The following is a 21,420-nucleotide window of genomic DNA, read 5'->3' on the forward strand; positions in this document are numbered from 1 at the left end:
TAACCTATATAGGCAGCTACATAGGGGAAAACATTGGGCCATGATTTATGAGATGAATCATCTTCAACTTGCAAATTGTGAACACATTTTAATGATCGCTAGATCACTTTTATTTTCCACAATAATTAGTTAACAAAACACATCTTTTTAATTTTTCGTGTATTTTGAAACTGGGTAAATGTGCCTGTCTCTAAAACACTTTGGCCTTTGTTGTATAACTGTGTTGGATGTTATAAATGAAGTAGACGTGCATGTTTGAGGCATATTTTCTCTCCATTTCCATTATTAAAACACATTCATTCAGCACACTGTCCATAGTAACATTGAATATGTTAAGCTCTTACTTATCTCGAAGCAAAACTCCTTCAATACAGGCGCCAAACAGAACCACGGAGGTGATATCTGGGAAGCAGAGCTAAGGAGAACGAACTGATTTCACAGCAAAGCCGTACACGCTGAAATCAACCACATCCTGGCTGGTGGTTAATATTAGTCTTTAATTCTTGAATTTAAGTTCCTCAAAGATGAAAAAATCTGATGACTGTTAGATAATCTTCCACTGGCAAGTTTAATAATAAACTGTGGTCGAATCAGTTTTTCACTTTTCTGGATCAGAGGTGTAATAAGATTTTTTTTAATTTGTCAGTGTTCTGTGTGACTTGTTATCATATCTGGTAACAGTGCGAGGTTGAAGGATACAGATGATGGAAGTGGTAGTGATAGCGAGGATGGTCCCAATGGGAATGGACTTCTGGGCATCTCTCAAGTCACCTGAGCGGTTTGAACCAGCCATGATACCTGAGAGGTGACAGAGTCACAGTCAAAAGTCAAACAGGTCATCTTCAGAGACTCCGCTGTCTCTCAGCCATAACGGATGTTAAAAACTGTCATGCACGTGTACAAAGAATGAGTCTGTTGCTTATGGCGCCAGCTTACCGGTGACAGAGGGAAAGTAGATGCCGACCAGCAGTGTGAAGAAGGTGGTGATGTCGTTGACTACATAGGGCATGTAGATGTCCTGGGTTGGGTCGCCACCCTCAACCGATGGCAAGTTGCTCTTTTCCACCAACATACCCAGAGGGCCGTATGTCGACCACATATTTTCTACAAGAGAGACAGAAATATTCTAATTCATACTGCAAACAGCATAATGTGTGGTGAAACGCATGTACTCCCAGGACACAAGTTTAACTGTTTAACTCCTCTCTGGAGGGGAGAGGGAGGGGAAACAGGTGGACAAAGGAGGGGGGAACAACTAAGCTGTAGTGCCTCTTCACCTCACTGTGCAATACCTTTCGTGCAATACTTTTGTAAATAGTCAACAGTGCAATAGACTCCATACTTGAAATGTGCAATTCACTTGTATTTTTATTTTTATTCCTATTTATTCTATTGATCCCCTTCGTATATTTTATTTATATATGTCTCTGTATTTATATGTGTGTGTGTGTGTGTGTGTGTGTGTGTGTGTGTGTATATTTATATAATATTCTGTAACTGTAACTTCTGTCGGTGCTGTGCTTTTGGAAACCGAATTTCCCAGAGGAACGCACCCGAGGGATTAATAAAGTTTTATCTTATCTTATCTTATCTTAAGTTATCGAGAAGAGATGATGAGCAGCGAGCGAGGAGTATGTCTTTTCAAGTTGTGGGAAAATCCTTTGCCTGCTACCCTGAGAAATCCACCAACACGAAGCAGATAAAATGACTTTATTTATCTGTTTAAATTACATTAGTGCTGGGAAAAAATGAGATTGTAGTTTACTGCACACAAATGCAACCAGAGGGCAGTCTCTACAGGTGGAACATTTGTTTGAGCTCAGTGAACTGTGCAACATATTGCAGCAAGTACTAAACAGGGTAATGAGTCAATTGTGTGGCATTTATTTAGTGTTGCTGATAAAATTGGGACAGCAGTAGGGATGGGTATTGTTTAGGTTTTATCCGATACCGGTGCCAAATCTGTACTTTTGAAACGGTGCCGGTGCTCAAACGGTGCTCAAACCGGTGCTTAAAGAATGGAGAACACAAACTTTGTCCAAAAACCTCTCATGTTCAGCTGTTTTTTTTGTAAAAAGATAACAATGTTAGCCTTTTCTGCAGCTATGGGGCATATATGATATCACTCATGGCTGGAAGCAGTGCTTAAACAATGGAAAAAACACAAACTTTGTCCAAAAACCTCTCATGTTTAACTGTTTTCCACTTCTTCTTTGGTCATTTTAGCCTTTTTGGCCAGGGTGAAGGGAGTATCTGCCATCAAACAAGAAGACAGCCGCATGTAGCTATGATGATGTTTGCTAGTTCACCTTACATGCATTAATGTAATAACGTGGTTAGCCTACTCAACGTAAATCACACAAGAACAACATTAAGCTACTCACGCAGAGAAGAACGGCTGCTGCTGCCATCAAATACGGCGCATTTCTCGGCTTTTAAAAAAACGCTATGCGTCGCCAGGTGTTTCATGAGATTCGAGGTGTTACCTCCTTTGACAGTATCACAGTATCAGCTTAAAGCACTTGTTGCTGCTGAGTTTGCATATTTTGCTGTGAAGTACACCCAGACTTTTAACCGCTTCGCCTTGGACATTTTTAATCTGTAGCTCTGCGCTAGCCTCAGCATGTCTACATGCCTATACTAATGTGCATATATGTCACTTTACTCAAATATATAATTGTTCCTTTTCTAGCTTAAAATAGTACTGGACAAAGCGAACCTTTTTAGATTTCTGACTTTCCACGTAGCTTGTTTACAACATCCGTTACATCCATTAGTGCAGGGTGAAGGGAATCTAAATATTAATAGACAATAAAATGGTTTCATTGGTACACCGATGAAACTGATAAATCATTTAATGAAATAATATTATTAGTGCGGTTAGATAGTGAGGATGGCAAAGTTAAATTCTTAATTTAAAAACACTTTGAATGTTCAATTAGAGTAGAAAAGTGATATATAAGTACCAGCACCAAAGCAGAAATGAATCATTAATCAAGAGAAAATTAAATATATTTCACAGAAATGATGAAAGGATGAGAGGTCAGTAAAATAACTGTCTGTTTTTAAGGAGACAGTAAAACAAACTACTGACCGTGTACATTCCTGCTGAGATTAAGCATTCTTCAATCATTTTCATTTATAGTTTGTAGGAAGTATTCAGTGTGCCTGAAAAAACCTATTTGTTTAATCTCGCCTTTCCTGCTTGTTAATGCTCGCACCTGACTCTTAGACTTACTCTATTTTTCCTTATACATATTTTTTATGGCTTGTGCTTTTATTATGTTTTTATTTGATATGCATTTTATATTACCCCTGTGTATTAGTGGCATTGACCTGTGAGTATATTTGACACTTTGCTAAGGCCTTATAATACTCGTGTTACTTCTCTGTCTCTTATGTTAAGCACTTTGGTATACCGCTGGTTTTTAAATGTGCTCTATAAATAAAGATTGTTGTGGTTGTTGTTGCCTGATCGATGAGGATAGGTGAACAGCTATTAAAATCTGTATGATTCAAACAAGTATACACATATCTTGGTAACTTTTTAAAAAATTCTTCCACATGTGCACACGGCTCCAGAGAAAAAAAACAAACAAAAACGGTCTGCTCCCACCTGAAATGACTCCGCTGATCAGTCCAGGGATGCCCTGCAACTCGGTCACATTGTTGTTGACAAAATACTCGTTGCATGTGGCATTGAGCTGAGATCCATCGCAGAAGAGGTTCCACAGCTGGGTAGTGACCGTTATGTTGTCTATAACCTCAATCTTATTACACTTGTCAAACTGGTGGTTCTTTAGGGTACGATTCCCCAACATGCAGACACTGTGTGAAGGAAGAGAGAAATTTTAACATGAAGCACTAATTAAACTGAAATAAATCTTAATAAATGTTAGCACTGACTCACGGAAAGTATGGCGGATCAAAGATGGTCTTGATGACTCCCGCATAGATGGCCAGGATGGAGAGAATAACACAAGCCAGGAAGACCAGTGCCAGCTTGTTGACATATTTGACCCCAACGAACACGACTACTGACATTATTGCTAGGCAACAAGTGCCATAAACACGCATGTTGTTCAACAGGGCATCCAATTCATCCTCCTTTTTATCTGCCACAAAGATGGCTGCTTTAGGCACCATGTAGGTCTGGATGGACAAAGACAATGCAGGAAGAAATACAAAGTGTCACATTAAACGACTTCTCGTTTCATTGTACTAATAAGATGTGAAGAAAACTTTTATATTGTGGCAGTTTGTGTGTTAAATAAACTGTGGTTATGGCTCAACTGCGTTCTGCTTTCAAGGTCATAAAATGGAGAAAGCAGCAGCAAGACCACAGCAATTCAATTCAATTCAGTTTTATTTATACAGCACCAAATCACATCAACAGTCGCCTATAGGCGCTTTGTATTGTAAGGTGGAGAGAAAAACCCAACAATCATATGACCCCTTATGAGGAAGCACTTTGGCGACAGTGGGAAGGAAAAACTCCCTTTTAACAGGAAGAAACCTCCAACAGAACCAGGCTCAGGGAGGGGCGGCCATCTGCCGCGACCGGTTGGGGTGAGAGAAGGAAGACAAGATAAAAGACAGCAGAACAGAGTATGCATAAATAATCACATCACTAGCAGAAGCTGGCCTGGAGACGGAGCAGCAAATGTGGTGCTGCTGGCTGAAGCAGCTTAAAAGGTGCACCCTATATGAGATGACCAACTGGATTTGTAGAAGGTATCAGAGAATCCATAAACTGATGGATATTGGGATCACTCGATCTACCAGCTGCAAATCTAAAATAATCTACTTACCAGTAGAATCTCAATGGTACCCAGGATGTACATGGAGCCAGCAAATGTGGTCCCCAGGTAAAAACAGAGACCCACAGCTCCACCAAACTCTGGACCCAAAGACCTGGAAATCATGTAGTACGAGCCTCCAGCTGGAAAAAAGGGAATGAGGGAGGAGGATATTAATATCTTTTAGGTCATCATTTCAGCTATATACTGCTATACAACCCATAAGCCTGAAGAAGACAAGTGTGTACTGTTATTCAAATAACCCCAAGAAAAAGGATCCTACCTGGAACAACACCATTAGTAGCAATTGCGCTCATGGATATGGCTGTCAGCATGGTCTGTGGAGAGACGAGATTAATGAACAAAAGCTGAACTGAATTAAAATGCTTCATGTTGAAGACCTTACAAAGATGGTGCAATGGTATTATGTAAAAACCCCCCAAAACAAAACACCGTCCTTGCCCACCCTCTAGTTCTTTATTTCCCTGAATTTTGTAGATTTTTCAAACAATGGTACCCTCTGTGGATTAAATTAATATTGAGTCTGTTAAAATACTTCTTATGGGCTTATGCTCTAAATCTTTTGGATTGGTAACAGATACAAGCTTTTCCATGAAATCAGTCATTGTGGAAGAGGATATTTACATCAGCCTGTTACCTAACAGACCTTCCGGATGACAGAAAGGACAGAGCGGAGAGAAGGGCAGATAAGATGCACAAAAAAAAGAAAATAGAGTTAAAACTTAAAAGGGTGAAGTAAAGACTGAAGGAGGACAGCGTGAAGGTGACACAAAAGCAGGCAAATGAATGAGAGGAAAGCAAGAGGAGGTGTAGAGAAAGGGCAAGGGCATGACCAAAATACACCCCGTGCTCTTTGTTGGCGTCCTATTTAAGGTGTCAGACAGGCTGGAGTAAAGCCAATTAGCTGACAGTTTTACCTCCTGCTTCCACTGAAGCACTAAGAAGCTATACACAAAGTTGGACTTGACAACGAATGATGCGAGAGCTTGAAGTACAGAACTGGAAGGCATTTGTTTACTGATGACATCATTCCCACTGTTCCTGCGTCACATGGACCAATTTGTAACTCTAAAGCTACCTGCCACATGTCGGGAATTTATCAGCAGCCGTACTTGGATTTATAAAATACTCTCAACTACAGCTGAACATTGAGCTCTTTGAGGTATCACAGTTTTAACCTCCTAGGACCTGGTGTCCACATTTTGGGTTATTAGACCAAAATACTCAATTTTGCTCTACAAGGGCCTGATATCCACTTACAAGGACATTATACTGCTACTATTCTATCGAAATTTTAAACAACTATCCTCATATGTGGCTCTCATTTTTCTTAGAAACAAAAATTAGGTTAAAAAAAAATCTGATAATTCTTTGTTTTTACATTCATCAGGTCCCAATCAGCCCAAATATCAAAGAGAAATTAAAAATGCATGCCGTGGAAGAGTTGGGTCTTAGGAGGTTAACTGAACATTAGGGGTGCAACGATACTCGTATCGATATTGAACCGTTCGATACAGTGCTTTCGGTTCGGTACGCATATGTATCGAACAATACAAAATTTATTTTATCAACTTTCCTTCTGACGATGCTGTCTGTGTTGAGCGCTCAGTGGATCTGCGCTCGACAGTGCAGCCTAGGCGGAGTAGTCGAACGCAGATTCACTGAGCGCAGGGCAAGCTAGCGAGACAGAAGTTAAGCTCTCCTTGCAACATGGCAAATTGAACCTCCCCCACCCTCATTCAGATCTGGCGTTTGGAACTATTTTGGTTTTCATGTGACGTATGACCCTGAAGGTAAGCGCGTCATGGACTAAAGTAAAACAGTATGTTGGATGTGCCACGCAATGCTCAATTACATGGGTGGGAACTAGTGTGTTAGCGCAGTTAGCTCGTTAACGTGTTGGCCGTCCAGCCCCACGCACGGGGCGATCCGCGGTAGCTCGTTAACGGAGATTTGCCGTGTTGTGGCGTTAACGTCATTTCAGATTAACGCTGACAGCACTAGTGGGAACACAACGAATATGACTGCACATTTACTCCGACATCATCCTAGTGCAAAGACAAGTGGAAGCAGACAAAAACAACAAGCACGCATGCTACAAACTTTACCCGAGTCATTTAGACAGCCGTTAGCACATGATTCTCCTTATGGGGACCTGATATGTTTAATATGCTGCTGAGAATATAGCCCAGAAGAAGCGTATAGTATAGCTTTTATTTTGGAAAGAGCCATTTCTCTGTAATAAACTCTCTTTTCCAAAGATGAGTGATTCCTCAATCAGATACAGGGCTCGCAAAATCGCTAGCCCGACGTCCCGGGGCTAGCGATTTTTCCAGTCGGGCTACCAAAATCTATCTCTGCCCTGCCCGTTGGGCTATCGTAGGAAGGAAAAATATATGTCAATGCTTTTGCATTCTTTCAAATGTCATTTTAAGAAAAGGCCCCCATTAGAACCCATGAGAAATGCAAGAAATGCATTATTGCTCAGTCTGCAATATCTTTCCCAGAACAAACACCAATTGCAAATAACATACTAAAAATAAACCTGAAAAATCTGTTTAGAACAGCTACTATGTTGCAAAGAGTGAACTACCACTGGCAAAATTTAGCAGTCTTTGCAAACTTCAAAAAGCAAATGGCCTCGATCTTGGTTCCACTTGTCTCTTACCCGTGACTTCAGTGGAAATTTCAAATTCAGGATCTGACACAGACTGATTCATGTCCTACACAGTTCTTACAAGTTCATAGAAATTTCTGTTCAATTAGAACCAAGTATTTGAGTTGATGATTGTAATTTTTATACAATGTTGTAATTTGTTTTTCAACAATTTTTTGATTAATGTTTTGTTTCCTTTACAATATTATACTTTAATGTATAATATTGTAAAGGAAACAAAACAGGAAACAAAACATCAATCAAAAAATTGCTCTCTTTTTTATTCGGGCTACTTACATTTATTTTGGGCTACCAAAAACTGAAGAGTCCCTGCCCGAAGGGCTACCAGGGATTTTGAAATTTTGAGAGCCCTGAGATATATTTATTTTTTTAATTACTTTTGTTTCAGCAACATTAAATTTAAAAACTGTACTTTTGAGTTAAAATATATATTTATAATTTTAATAAATGACAAATTAAAAAGGCATGAACATTTTTTTTTGTATCGAAAAAATATCGAACCGTGACACCAAAGTATCGAGCCGAACCGAACCGTGAATTTTGTGTATCGTTGCACCCCTACTGAACATATGTGTTGTCACCTAAAAGGATTCTTTATTATTCTTTATTCTTATTTATCTCATACTTGAACTTCACATGGACATCTTTCTAATCCAACTTTCTTTTGCTGGCTGTGCTTAGCAAACAGAAGCTTTGATTATCAGGTGTGTGTGTTCGATTTTAAATAATCGTGTTTATTTAACTGTGGGAAGCCAAAATCATGTGCGGCCCTACTTGCACATATAAAGCAAGCAGGGCCGCACAGGTGGGAAAAGCCTCCAGTTGATCCAAAATGCTGACAGGGACTAAAAAGAGAGAGCAGGAGTTTTTCCCTTCCCGATGTTGCCAATTGCTTACTCACAGTGGGTGATCTCACTGCTGGGGGTCCCAGTATAATATTATGAATTGCAGGGTCCAAAATATCTAATATAAAACACCTAATAAGATCATTAATAACATGATTCAAATTTGATAATTTGTGGATATTAAAAATGTAAAGTTTTGATAAGAATGGGTTTATTAATGGAAATGCACTTCACGGTTGATTCTTTGTTTAGGCAGTGTTACTCTTCAAACAGACGATGGTATGCCATTAGAAGATTTAATTATGAGACAAAAAGCATTTAGGTTTAGGGGTTTTCCTCCTTTCTACTTTGCCTGATTAAGCTGAAATAATCCATTGCCTGCCATGGGATTGGTGAATATAGCTACTGTGTGGGTGTGGACGGCGTCATGTTTCTGACAGTTTGCAGATGGACGGATTACACGTCAAGTCAGGTACCATTAGAAGCTGGACGAGCAGGAGAAATGGAGAGTCACAGTGGCTAAATATAGGAGGGATCAGTGGCCACTAATTCATCTTGCTGGCCATTCATTATGGCTGTCAACCAACCGAAGCAGCTTCTGGACCCAAAATCAGCAAAAACACTCAGCCGTGCACACACACATGCACACACTCTTACATAATCCTGTTCTAATGAGTTAAAAGCTAAAGCCCTTGATAAAGAACAAATAATATTCAGCTCCTTCCAGTTCCTCTTATTCTATCATTTATCAATACACTGAAATGGTTTCCATCATAAAAAATAATCAGGAAGTAAATTCAAGGACAAAGGTTTGGTGTGAGATGTAGAAGGGAACACAAAACACCCATCAACGTTTACTCTGCACATAACCAGTCATACTTCCTTTACTGTAATGCAACATGGACCTAGAGTATGTTTAGCACAATGATCATGGTAACATGGCCTAATTTCAAATAATAAGGTCAGCATACTGGGCATATGTGTAACTAGTCCATGTGAGCCTAAAGTTTCCACAGTTGTTTTCTACTTTGGATTGTCACAGATCACATCAGCCATGCAGCTGTGGCTGTTTAAAACTTGCATTTTTATAATCTTCTAATTCACAAACTCTTTAGGCCTTGAGACAAGCATTAATGCCACATTTTAGGGGGAAAAAGCAAAAAGAGAGAGACTCAGAAACAAACACATAGACTGTGATGATGAAGTACTCACACATGAGCAGCATAAGCCGACAATAGCCAAGGACTCCAAGATGCCGGCAGTGCCAACAATCCAGGTAAGGCGCAGAAACAGGATGACCCCCAGAATATTCTGGAGGCATGGGAGGTAGACACCCATGAACGTCCCCATCTGAGGGCTCTGTAAGGCAGGAAGGGCAGGGGGAGGATTTGGGAGAGAAGCGACAAAGCAGAAGATGAGAAAACATTAAAAATATTTGTGTTTGATGGAAGGAGTGATTAAGGATATGACAACAGAGGAAAGAAGTGAAAACTGCTGTGCAAACTGAAAACTGCTGAAACCCTTACAGCCATAAATAAAACAATTAAAAAACATCACCAGAGACAAAGAAGCAGAAGCAAAGAGGGAAATAAAGACAGAATGTAAAAGAAAGTACACATTATTAAACACTGTATAAGTCAAAACCACTACCCCAAAAGTACAACTGACTTCCATCTTATTCCTTGCAAGGAACGGTATTTTCACAACAACAAGCAGAAAGACCGCAAGGAGAATGACAGGCCTACCCACCATCTAACTCCAAATGTAAGATACTCGTCCCACTTTTTCAGGCAAAGAGGTGCAAGAATGCCAAGAATGGCATCCACTTCTTTCTTTAGTAAGATGCTCCTAAAAGCCAGTGGGAGGTGCTCAAGGCCCATTTCTACACATTGGGACGAGATGGGGCAACTGGGATGTGACCCAGGCTGTGGTTACAAAAGCATGGCAGCACTGTGGAAACTACTCTTTTCAAAGAATGACAAAACAAAAGCATCGAAGGAGAGGCTGAAGGAAAGGCTTGTGCTGGACTGGTGATGGTGTTTATCAGAATTGTATCTTTGAAATGAGCCTGACCCTGCCTCTTCTTCTTGTTTACTTGGCAAAATCAGTTTTTCACTGTAGCCGTTTCACAAAACGAAATGTTGACTCAGTGACTAAACAGACTTCCTCTAAGCAGTAATACACACACGCATATTAATAATAATAACATTTTTTTCTGAGGAACAAAAAAGTTTTAAGAGATGTATTAAAGATGGAAAAGCACAGAGAAGTTGAGAGAACAAAAACAAACAGCGGTGGCTTCATCGGTCAAAGACCTGGTTATATAATGACAGGTCAGCAGATTTAAAAGAACAACTGTTAATATGCAACTGTACATTACCATGTATGTAATGCATGCAAACACAAACTAAAAGCTCCACTACAGTGTGTGCTTCTTTACCTTAACAGCCTTCTTCTTTGGCCCCTCATCGTCATCAGCCTCCTCGTGCTCTTGTGCACCCTGTGAGAGATTGGTGTAGTTTGCGAGTTTACTGAGGAAGGATGACACCATGGGGTTGCTGTCCATTTCCTCCTGCAATAAAGAAACTCATCTTTAACAGCTAAACAGCAGCAGTCTTGTACAAATGACCTTTTCAAAATGACATTCAGTGGGAGCTTTTATGCTCATTTCAGGCTCAAAACTGTTATAGCTGAACTTTACTAGCAGCCTTGTATGATTTGTTTTTCAAAATCATTCCTTTAGATCTTATACTGGGCTTTAGTGCAGCCAGTGCATCTACTGTCTTCATTTTAAGCCATCTACCTTCTGACTGGCTGAATACTAAAAGAAAAGAATAGGCTGGTGGGGCTTTCATGCTCACAGACAGAGCCGTGTACCTGAGAAGCATATTCAGGAAATCTGCTCTCATTAAGTTCATACAGAGCCAAGAGTAGAAACAGAAAGTATGGTTCAGAGCAGCCTGATGCTTGAACTTTGGGCTTGCAGGAATTATATGTTCATATATATCACATCAAGGAAAAACTTCAAAGTTTAATTTGGCCTTTTGATGGGCAGTTATCGCATGAAGTCTTCCATTTGCAAAACAAACTGTGCAAAATTTTGTATTTTCATCCATTCAAAGCATATTTGAAAAGCATTCCTGGATCAACTTCAGAACCAAAAGCCGCGGCTGTCTTATTGATTCTACACAAGCGCCAGTGACCACAGAGCAACAAGGTCCGCCAAATGGCAGAGGCAAGCAGCAGGCAAAGGTTCAGCTGAATGGAGTTAAATGAATGTACCAGTTTTTATGGCAAATAAACTTCTTGACTGACACATTGTTGAGCTAAGGGTAAATTGGTGCTTTTACCTCTGCGAGTTTCTATTTATTTAGTTCACCACAACTTAGACTGTTGTTCCAGCATACTTGGCATTAATGAATGGTTTGAGCTTCACAGACTAGCTCCAACTTAGGCTGCAGATAAGGTTCAGCCAGGGTTCTGGTGAATTTATAGTTTTTACTGTGGAGTTTGGGCTTTCTCCTTCCCAGCCTAAGCACAGTCACATTTTCTTGTGTAGTGGAACACACTCCTTGGCTTGTGAAATGATAGCGACATCCACATGATGATGTTGGGCAGTTACCTCAAAAAGTGCCATGTTGGTGCCATCGTAGCTGTTGCCTTTGTCGTCTGTGTTGTTGATAAAAGGACTGTTTTCCTTTGGGACTCCATCACCTGTAGAAGCACAGTTTTCTCGTTATGTGAAATGCAGAGGAGATTTAACACATCGTGTAACCAAAACTCAATATAACCAGTGACTGGAAAACTATTGCTGTAAGAACCACAGTACATAATAATGCTGTTCATGGATCTTCATCCTGACAATGTTCGGTGGAAGTAAAGAAAACTTCAGATGGTTGCTTATGCAACCATATTTCCATTTGTAAGGCGTTCCTCTTCTTATATCCAAGAACTTCCTGACAGTTTGGTTGACTCAGTGAATTCAAAATAAAGGGGACTGCCCACAAATGTCACCACGCTGGTAGCAGAAAAACATTGAATGGGAGAAGCCAGAAAGATCTTTTAAGAAGACAATGAAACTATTCTCCACTAGTAAAGCTATTGCAGATGGTGTTATCTCTGAAAAAATATGATAAATTACCTTGGACAAGTACTTATACCAAGTAAGGCTGGGCCATATCATACCGTTCACGGTAATACCGGTATAATGTTGGGCAATGATAAGAAAATGAAATATCACGATAGAATATGGGTAAAACACGCATGCGCAGTGCCTTTGTTTTCATACGCACATGGCGGAAAAAGCACGGCGGCGACAGAGAATGAGAAGGGCAAAAGCGGATCGTTGAATGAAACAGATGAACCAAAATTGGGTTGTAAAAATGCTGCAACTTCAGTGGTGTGGAACTGGTTTAGCTTTCGTCCATCAGATACACAACAAAGCACTATTTTTGGTAGAGCATGCTAGTGGGGAATCTTTATTAGCGAGTGTTTTGGAAAATACGGCGCACTTAAAATCGATCCTTTGATATTTCTGAAAGTCGACAGAGCCCCTTATAATCCCGTGTGCCTTATGTATGAACTCTGATCGTGTTTACTGACCTCAAAACTATTTTATGTCGTACACGGCGCTGGAAAATCTGTCAAATGTTTCAGTACAACTTTGCTAAGCTACGAAACCCGCACAGCTTGATGGATTGTCGGAGCATTACGGCTATTGTAGGCAGGAGCCTCGCAGAGTGATACGTACTGTGCTTCAACATAATATTACCGTATTGTGTGTGTATAACCTCTTTTTAAGTTTTGTGGATATTATACATGGTTATGCTGAGGATATGTCGGCCAATTTCCACTGGAAATGCCTTTTGGTTAAACTGTCAGCAAGGAATTTGCATTTGCAGTGTTAATTTTTTATATAACTTTAATGCACATAAAAAAGCTGCTTGTTTAAGTGAAAATACATTGATGTGGGTTTTTTTGCACTAATAAAGTTGTGGAGTTGTAAAGTATTTTTTCTAGTGTCAATTATATCATCAGTTATATCGTTATCTCAAATTTTCAAATGTATATCGTGACAAATATTTTTGGTCATATCGCCCTGCTCTAATTCCAAGACATCTCGTCCATGTAACATCTAAAGTTGTTAAACGGAGGTCATTATTCAGTTCATTATTCAAAAAGTTCATTATTTGCTGAGGTGATCCCTGAAGATGTCTCAGGGAGGTTTTTGTTTTGGAACAGGTTCAAAAATAAGACTCGAATTTTGTTTGACAGTACAGTCTATTAGAACACGCCTGTAACCATCCATCCTGAGGACGGGGCAAGGTTTGTATATTCATCCTACTGAAAAAAAACAATCCAACAGGTGGACGTGATTCCATCTAAAATTAATACATTACTTGCTATATTCAGTGACTCCTGCTAACAATTGTTATCTGATGTAATCAGTCTTATTTCTTTTTTGGACATACACTAAACCCACTTTGGCACCATGCATCTGACTCTCACATCATTGCATTTTTAATAACCCACATCATGGTGATGAGATATCCATAAATAATTTATACCTAAACTAGAAATTAAGTCTTACTCTGTAAGTGCAAGTTAGCAAAGGACAGTGCGAATATAGATGGAAAGACTAATATCAAAGACATTACTACAGATCACACAAAACATATTTCGTATTCTTAAAAATACATAACAGTGCAACCAAGAGTTGTGTTGGATATTTTCTCACTGAAAATACAACACAAGTATTGGTTCCCATGTTTTTCCTCATCAAGATTAATAACACTGGTTATTTTATGGTCTGTAGCAGAGGTTTTTGAAACACGCTGTCTTTCCTCTGTGTCTACTTTGTCAACTGCATGATGAATCTTGTAGTTGTTCTGTATTACCCACAGCGACCCAGCCGTCTTCAGAAGGGACATTCTAGCACCAAGCTGAGAACCACGTCTTTGCTGCTTGGGCTGACAAACTACACAGCAATGCAAACCAAACTTTTTGAATGAACGGACACCTTAGAGCGCAGGGTGTGATGGTGTGTGAAATCCAGATAAATGTGATAAATAAAGATCATCTCAGAGAGAGAGATTGTGTGAGTGTGTGTGCGTGCCATTCCATTAGTTTAATTTGCAGGTAATTACATTATAGTGTCAGAAATATTAAAGTGAGGAGGAGTGAACAGACGTTTAAGCAGTTGAAGCCTGCTGTGCAGAGACTAAAACAGTCAAAAATAGGTTGTGTGTTTATGACCAATAAAACGCTATAAATAAAGTCCAATGAGGCAAAAAATGAAGCAATAAATATGAGCTTCAAATGGAACTCAAGAAAAATAAACAGAGGTGGCGTGTGTAGAGTTCATACCAACGCACCCAGCAAACTATGTTTTTCACAAAAAGCCACACCACTTCTTTCATGCATGCACACATAAACTGAGGTCAATTCTATCTGGGCGAAGACTATGCAAGTGACAACTGGAGTCTTTTTAAGCACTCCAGCTCATTAGTTTTAACTTCAAAGAAGTTAAAGGGTCACAAATTGATCACTTTTTAAAAAGAAGATGCTTATATTTTAATACAGAGGTAAAAGATGAATTGATGTTATTAAATTATGCAGGAAAGCAGAATATCTGCTTATATTTGGCATTTTTTTAACTGAAACATGCAAAGGTCAGTATTAATACTGAGTGGTTCAAATGTAAATATGTGTAAATAAAGTTGCTGTTTGAAGTTCCACAGTATAAAATGAGTCTATTCTACTTAAAAATAACACAACTGTATGTGATGAGCCTATCCAGAGCAAAACAGCTGAAGTTTAAACACTGGCCCAAAAATAAGTGCACTGCATCTCTCCACCTGTTTAGATTGATAGTTCGCAACCAGTCAGTGCTGGGCCTTTTCCATTCATCAGCAGCCAGAGCTGCCTACTGCAGAGGGGATTTCACGAGTAACTTTTGCTGCTTGATCCAGCTGCTGGGGGAATAAGAGGCTTGTAGAGTGGCTTAGCCCGTTGGTAATCACAGAGAAAGTCATTACGTCCTTGTACTGTGACACTCTGTAAAAGAGCGTTCTATGTGGGACAGCACGTAGAGAACATCAGGGAGGGACACAATATTTCCCAGAGTGTGGAATGAATGAATTTAAGGCAAAGCATGAAGCAAGTGCAGGTAAAGGTGAGTCAGCCTTAGCCAGTCATCACTTAGCTATTCTTTTCAGTGCTACACGCCACCGGTAATCATTGTCTTAAATGACTCTGGCTAAATCCTCTTTGAGACCAGGCAGCAGGCTAAAACTGTCAATGTTTCCAAATCAGGTGAGGTTTCTGTTTTAAGTCCATATGTAAATTGGTTAAGACGTCAGTCAGGAAGTGAAGAGAACCGTTCACCTCTCCTCAAGTGAAGGAAGGATCTTTGGTAATACAATCCCACGCTGCACTTAAGACACCCTAATGGACTTTTCAAAGGCATCTAATTTCTCTAATATACAGGTATCAAGCCATGATTGTTTTATGAAGTACTTTCGACGTCAAGAATGTTCAGGATTTTTTGTGATCTGAAAAGTGTAAAATAGCTATGAATGTTTGAATACACAATAAAGACGGTGAGTTGATTTATCAGTTTAACTGCATGGTTGTAGCTTTCCGAACGATGTTATCTGCAGCGTGTGAAGTGATGTCTTTAAGGTTATTTAATAAAAACAATATAAATAAAAACTATCAAGGGGCTTTACCCCTTCTTTACTACAAGCCAACAGAAACCAGAGAGACTTTCTGCATTATTATAAAAACTTTTGTTCATTTATGCATCCATTTTTCTTTGCTTCTTTATCTGGATCACATTGTTGTGTCCGACATGAATACTGATGTCATCTGTTAATTAAATCTGCAATCTCATGCTCCTTTGTTCTAAAAATATCTCAACTAGTCTGTGTGGGGCGACAAATTTGTCTCACCCTGAGGTGATCGAATCCTCCGGTGACCTTAAGACGCACTTCAACATCCTAAACGAAGAAAAAGTGCCAGGTGCCACAATCCCCCCATACTGCAATTGCTGCAGTGATTGTTGCAGTGGATTATTTAGTGGAGGAAGGGGCGGATCACAGGGACAAATACGGGGGATTCAACAGAAGATGAAGATTATCTGCACATGTCCCTCTGTCTTAAGTATAATCTGGAATGGTTTAGCGCAAATGTCACTGTATGTGTGTGAGTGTGCTTGCATGGAGGGGTCCACAGGCACATGGTTGAGATTCAGATATCGCCATGGTGTAAACAGATGTTGGCCTCTGTTCACATTGCAGAAGTTGCCATCTACCTTGGACTAATTCACCCTGCTTTCAGTGATCTTATGTTTTTGTTTAAATATATTTGATTGCAGTCTAATCCTAAATTTCGTGTGAATCATATCATCAACCATATCATAAAGAAACAAATAAGCAAAAGTCTTGTTCTGGTTCTTTCCTCTTTATTTTTGCCTGAAACTAAAGCATCATGATGACTGTAGTGTTTCAAATGAGCTTTATAAATAAACCTGCCTTGCCCCAAACTACCCCTTTGTTTGGGTAATCATTCCACCAAGATTATTACCCATCCTGCTTTGCTGATGCAAAGTCCTTACATCATCTGTTCTCAAGTCAGCTCAAGATTGCTGATGGTGCACTGCAATCTAGTTCAAAAGGAGCAAAGGATGTAAATGTTTGCAAATATGCACCTGTGAGGAAAAAGCCAGCCAGTGCTACATGTAAAAAAAAAAAAGAAAGGAGGAATGTGGACACATGAATAACCAGATCAGCAGTTTACAGTGAAGTGTCAAAGCAAAGGTTATAGCATGTCAAACAAAGGACACACACGGTTATGCTCAGCTGATATTCCCCGTCTGGATGCTCCTCTTATGATTATCCATTTATGTAACCATAGTAGCCCCTAAACACACATTCATCTCGCCCAGCATTAGAGGATTAAACCAAACAAAACCAACATCAGTGTCCAACCTTCACTATATTTAAATAATCACAGCAAAGAAAGCAAGAGTCTCCTGCCAACCATAGCCTAAAAACTGCTCCTGCCTGATCTTTTCACTGTGTAACCCTGCCTTCATCACACAGGTCATCATTTCCAAATCTTCTGTAATGTTTACTCTCACACACTCATTAATCCCCCCTCATTTCCATCCAGAACAAGCAGATGTTTTCATCCAAACAGGCAGTGCCTGAACCAAACATACTACGAGGCAGCAAAAAACAAAGCAGATACAGCAGACAGAACATGTAAGGTACGTCCCGGTGAATGGAGCAGACCAGCTTGCAGTTAAAGAGCCGCATATTCAATCACAGCTGGTACAGGCTAAGTAAGAGCAACCAGGTACAAGAACGTGTCCCTAACCCTGCATTAGCTCATGTTACAGCAAGACACTAAAGCTACAAATACTGCAAATGTTCAATTTGCAGTATTGAGCAGCACACTTTAAAAAGTGAGCTTTAAGTAGCAGAATTATTTGTGATGATTAGTGCAGTTTTCCCTCATACACTGATGGCAAAATGATTCAAATGTAAGAAAGAGTTTGGGATTTGAGCAATAAAAAAACATAAGGAACGAGCAGGCTGAAGCCTCTTGTGTAATGTGTGATGAATGAATGCAGGTGGGTTTGACGGTTAAAGCTGTGTGTGTTTGTGTACATGATCCACTTTTGCAGGTGCTGAGGACAGACTGCTGGTGCTATAGCGCATTACGTGACCTCAACAAATGCGACATTGCTGAAGGGCATATATAATTGGGGCTAACTAAATGGAAATATAGAAAGGTTAAATTAACCGCCTAAGTAGCAAAAACCATCATGGCCCTTATCTCCAATGCTTTCAAGGTGGACAGAAACCTTTGGCATGAGCTAAAGCTTGCTAACAACACACACTAACTGCCAAGAAAAATTTGAATCAGCTCAGGAAAAAATTATGTTTGGCTTTGTTTTGTGTTTCAGCAGTGAGATAAAATTGTATTTAAGACATTAACACTTAGTGAGAAATACATTTGAGTGCATTAGAGCTCATAAATTAATTTGAAGTGGCACACACCTACGCATGCAAGAGCAAACCTTGTGGCCACCATTACTTTTTGGATGATACTCATGAAAGCTGCAGGACACAGGAGGTTAAGAGCAGGATAAACAGAGTCCAGATGGTTACATGCTAGACTGCCCCCAACATCTGCAATTCCAAACTCATTGTTTTACATCACAGTCAGCGTTGTTACATAACAGAGTGGGATTCCCTGATTGTGCCACCGTGCTCTGCACAGTTGAAGATGGTTAGAGGCAGCTCAATGTTTCTCTCAAACAGTCAGTCGTCTTTCAGCTCGCCTCTGTTCAGAAGCCACGGCTAAAGTTAGACTCCATCAGCACTCTGCTACTTACTCCAAATATATGTGCAGGTACATTGAGGATGTGCTAATGGCTAGGCTCAGCCTCTATATTCACTGTGGTAATAAATGACCATGCATCCTATTTATAACCACTAAGCCGTCCGCTGTGATGACGCTGTAAGCTGCCTAACACTGTCGGTGTTAGCCCGTGGCTCAATGTACTATGGTGGGCAGAAAAAGACACAAAGGTTTTAAAAAAGTCAATACCGAGAGAGAATATCAGATATTCAAAAATTACAAGTCAAAAATCTATTTTTTTAGCCTGTGGTTAATGCATAAAAAAGATTCCATTACTGACCCCAAGATTAGGAAAGAGCAGAAACAAGAAGGAATTTATATTTTTATGCACTTTGCCCTTTGCTGGATGTCAGTGCATTTATTTTTAGGGCAAATTTCTAAACTCTGCTTGGGAAAGTTTGTGCCATGCTCCGCCCATCGATTCCCACACTTTACAGGAATTTATTTAAAATATTGAGATTTTTGATTTTGTGAGTCTCAAAACAAAAAAACCCCAACAACAATAAAGGAGTAAAGCATCTTGATCCCTTAAATTCACACTGAATACAGAGAAAGACACCTCTGAAGATATATATGCACGTTACACACTGAACCAATTATTCACAATATAATCACAATTTATCAGTGCAGCGACCGCGGAGGTAGAAAACGGCTTTTAAGAAGGAGTGAAGATAGACTTACCCTTCTGTCGAGACCCTCCCCTGTGCTCCATCCTGAGGAGCGGGGCTAAAAAGAAGGGCGGGAAGGGGGCTGGGTTCCTAGCAGTGGTCCCTGTGAAACTCCAGTAGTACAGGGCTCAAAGTAGAAAGATATTGCCAGTGAGGTGCTGAAGTCAGGAATGCTGCCCGGAGCTGTGTGGATAACGTGAGGATCAGCTATTTCTGTGACAGTGTGTGGGTGCTTGTGTGTGTGAAAAGTGGCCTGTGACGATGACGATCAGCGACATCAGCCATGCATCACAAAGCACCCTCACCCTCCTGCTGACAGACCGGCAAGCACACATGTCCAAGTGTGTGCACACACACACATACACACCCAAGTTCTCTCACTCAACCTTGCTAAGCTACTGATCACTGTGTGTGCATGTATGAACACACACACAAAATGGGGAGGAGCAAAGAAAGCAAGCAGAGTATGCAGAAGCTTACAGTCTGGAGTAAAACAGAGAGATTGGTTTAGGTTAGTGGAGCTGGAGGAAGAAGGAAGGATGAGTCAATGTGCTCTCAGCCTCCCTCTCTCGCACACACACAGCAAAGAGGAAAGATACAAAAATCCTTTCCCCCCGTTAATAAAAAGCACATTTGTGGTGCTGACAGAGCAGAATTACCACATGCCCTCTGAAATGAGAGCTGTGCAGTACATCGTTCCGAATCGATTCGTGTTTACCGATTTAAACTACAGGTACAGGGCTGACCTCCTGCCTGACCTTCAGGGTGTCACAAACATTGCATTGATCAGCACAGTATGAGACACATTTTCATATCTTATTCAGGACATCTAATTGATGTAATGCTTTCCCTAGCCACTTACCCTAACCATAAAAAGGTTCATACCTAACCCTTAGTCTAAACATAACCATGACCTAATTGTAACCGTGACACTAAAACCATATTTTGAGCCTCTAAAATACCTTCGAACTCATGGGGACAGGCACTTTGTCCCCATGAGTGTCTGTTGTACCCCACAGGTATATAATTTTCTGTCCTCACAAAGATGTCTAAACATGTAGCAATAAAATCACCTTAATCTGTAAATTGGCTTTGGGGACCTGGGTGGGGTCACCTTCCTTTTAACCCTTATGTTGTGCTCCTGTACCCCTAGACTATGACGTAACACACACACACACACACACACACACACACACACACACACATATACACACTAATAAATTTTTTACCATAAAAACAGATGCCATTAAAATTTTTATTCCCCCCTGTATTTAATTTCTTAATTAGCAAATAACTTGTTCAGTTTTTCAGAAAGAAAAATGATCTGAAAATGATCATGCATCAATGAATATATGTAACATACTAGGGGTGCAACAATACTCGTATCGATATTGAACCGTTCGATACAGTGCTTTCGGTTCAGTACGGATATGTATCGAACAATACAAAAATTTTAATTTATTTTATCAACTTTCCTTCTGACGATGCTGTCTGTGTTGAGCACTCAGTGGATCTGCGCTCGACAGTGCAGCCTAGGCGGAGTAGTCGAACGCAGATTCACTGAGCGCAGGGCAAGCTAGCGAGACAGAAGTTAAGCTCTCCTTGCAACATGGCGAACTGAACCTCCCCCACCCTCATTCAGATCTGGCGTTTGGAACTATTTTGGTTTTCATGTGACGTATGACCCTGAAGGTAAGCGCGTCATGGACAAAAGTAAAACAGTTTGTTGGATGTGCCACGCAAATGCTCAATTATATTGGTGGGAACTAGTGCGTTAGCGCAGTTAGCTCGTTAACGTGTTGGCCGTCCAGCCCCATGCACAGGGCGATCCATGTTAGCTCGTTAACGGAGATTTGCCGTGTTGTGGCGTTAACGTCATTTTAACGAGATTTACGCTGACAGCACTAGTGGGAACACAACGAATATGACTGCACATTTACGCCGACATCATCCTAGTGCAAAGACAAGTGGAAGCAGAC

At 40.2% G+C, this 21,420-nt stretch overlaps 1 protein-coding gene across 6 annotated transcripts in view; it reads right to left on the reverse strand.

Annotated features, from left to right (window-relative positions):
* slc12a7b (solute carrier family 12 member 7b) overlaps positions 1 to 21,420 on the reverse strand; it is a 79,083-nt gene that overhangs the window by 16,224 nt on the left and 41,439 nt on the right. For 5 of the 6 annotated variants that reach the window (XM_042219276.1, XM_005918492.3, XM_042219274.1 and 2 more), the window contains exons 2-11: positions 11,965 to 12,056; positions 10,783 to 10,914; positions 9,555 to 9,701; positions 5,083 to 5,137; positions 4,812 to 4,942; positions 3,911 to 4,152; positions 3,617 to 3,828; positions 937 to 1,104; positions 700 to 798; positions 345 to 402 (exon numbers count right to left, since the gene is read on the reverse strand). In XM_042219276.1, the coding sequence (XP_042075210.1) occupies positions 345 to 402; positions 700 to 798; positions 937 to 1,104; positions 3,617 to 3,828; positions 3,911 to 4,152; positions 4,812 to 4,942; positions 5,083 to 5,137; positions 9,555 to 9,701; positions 10,783 to 10,914; positions 11,965 to 12,056 (1,336 nt within the window). Of the gene's footprint in view, positions 1 to 344; positions 403 to 699; positions 799 to 936; positions 1,105 to 3,616; positions 3,829 to 3,910; positions 4,153 to 4,811; positions 4,943 to 5,082; positions 5,138 to 9,554; positions 9,702 to 10,782; positions 10,915 to 11,964; positions 12,057 to 19,454; positions 19,709 to 21,420 lie in introns of those variants that run through there. The other variant, XM_042219277.1, reaches the window with a different exon arrangement.

The sequence above is a fragment of the Haplochromis burtoni genome, unplaced genomic scaffold (assembly GCF_018398535.1).
Source record: "Haplochromis burtoni strain Fernald_Lab_line unplaced genomic scaffold, NCSU_Asbu1 Contig_30, whole genome shotgun sequence".
Lineage (NCBI taxonomy): Eukaryota > Metazoa > Chordata > Actinopteri > Cichliformes > Cichlidae > Haplochromis > Haplochromis burtoni.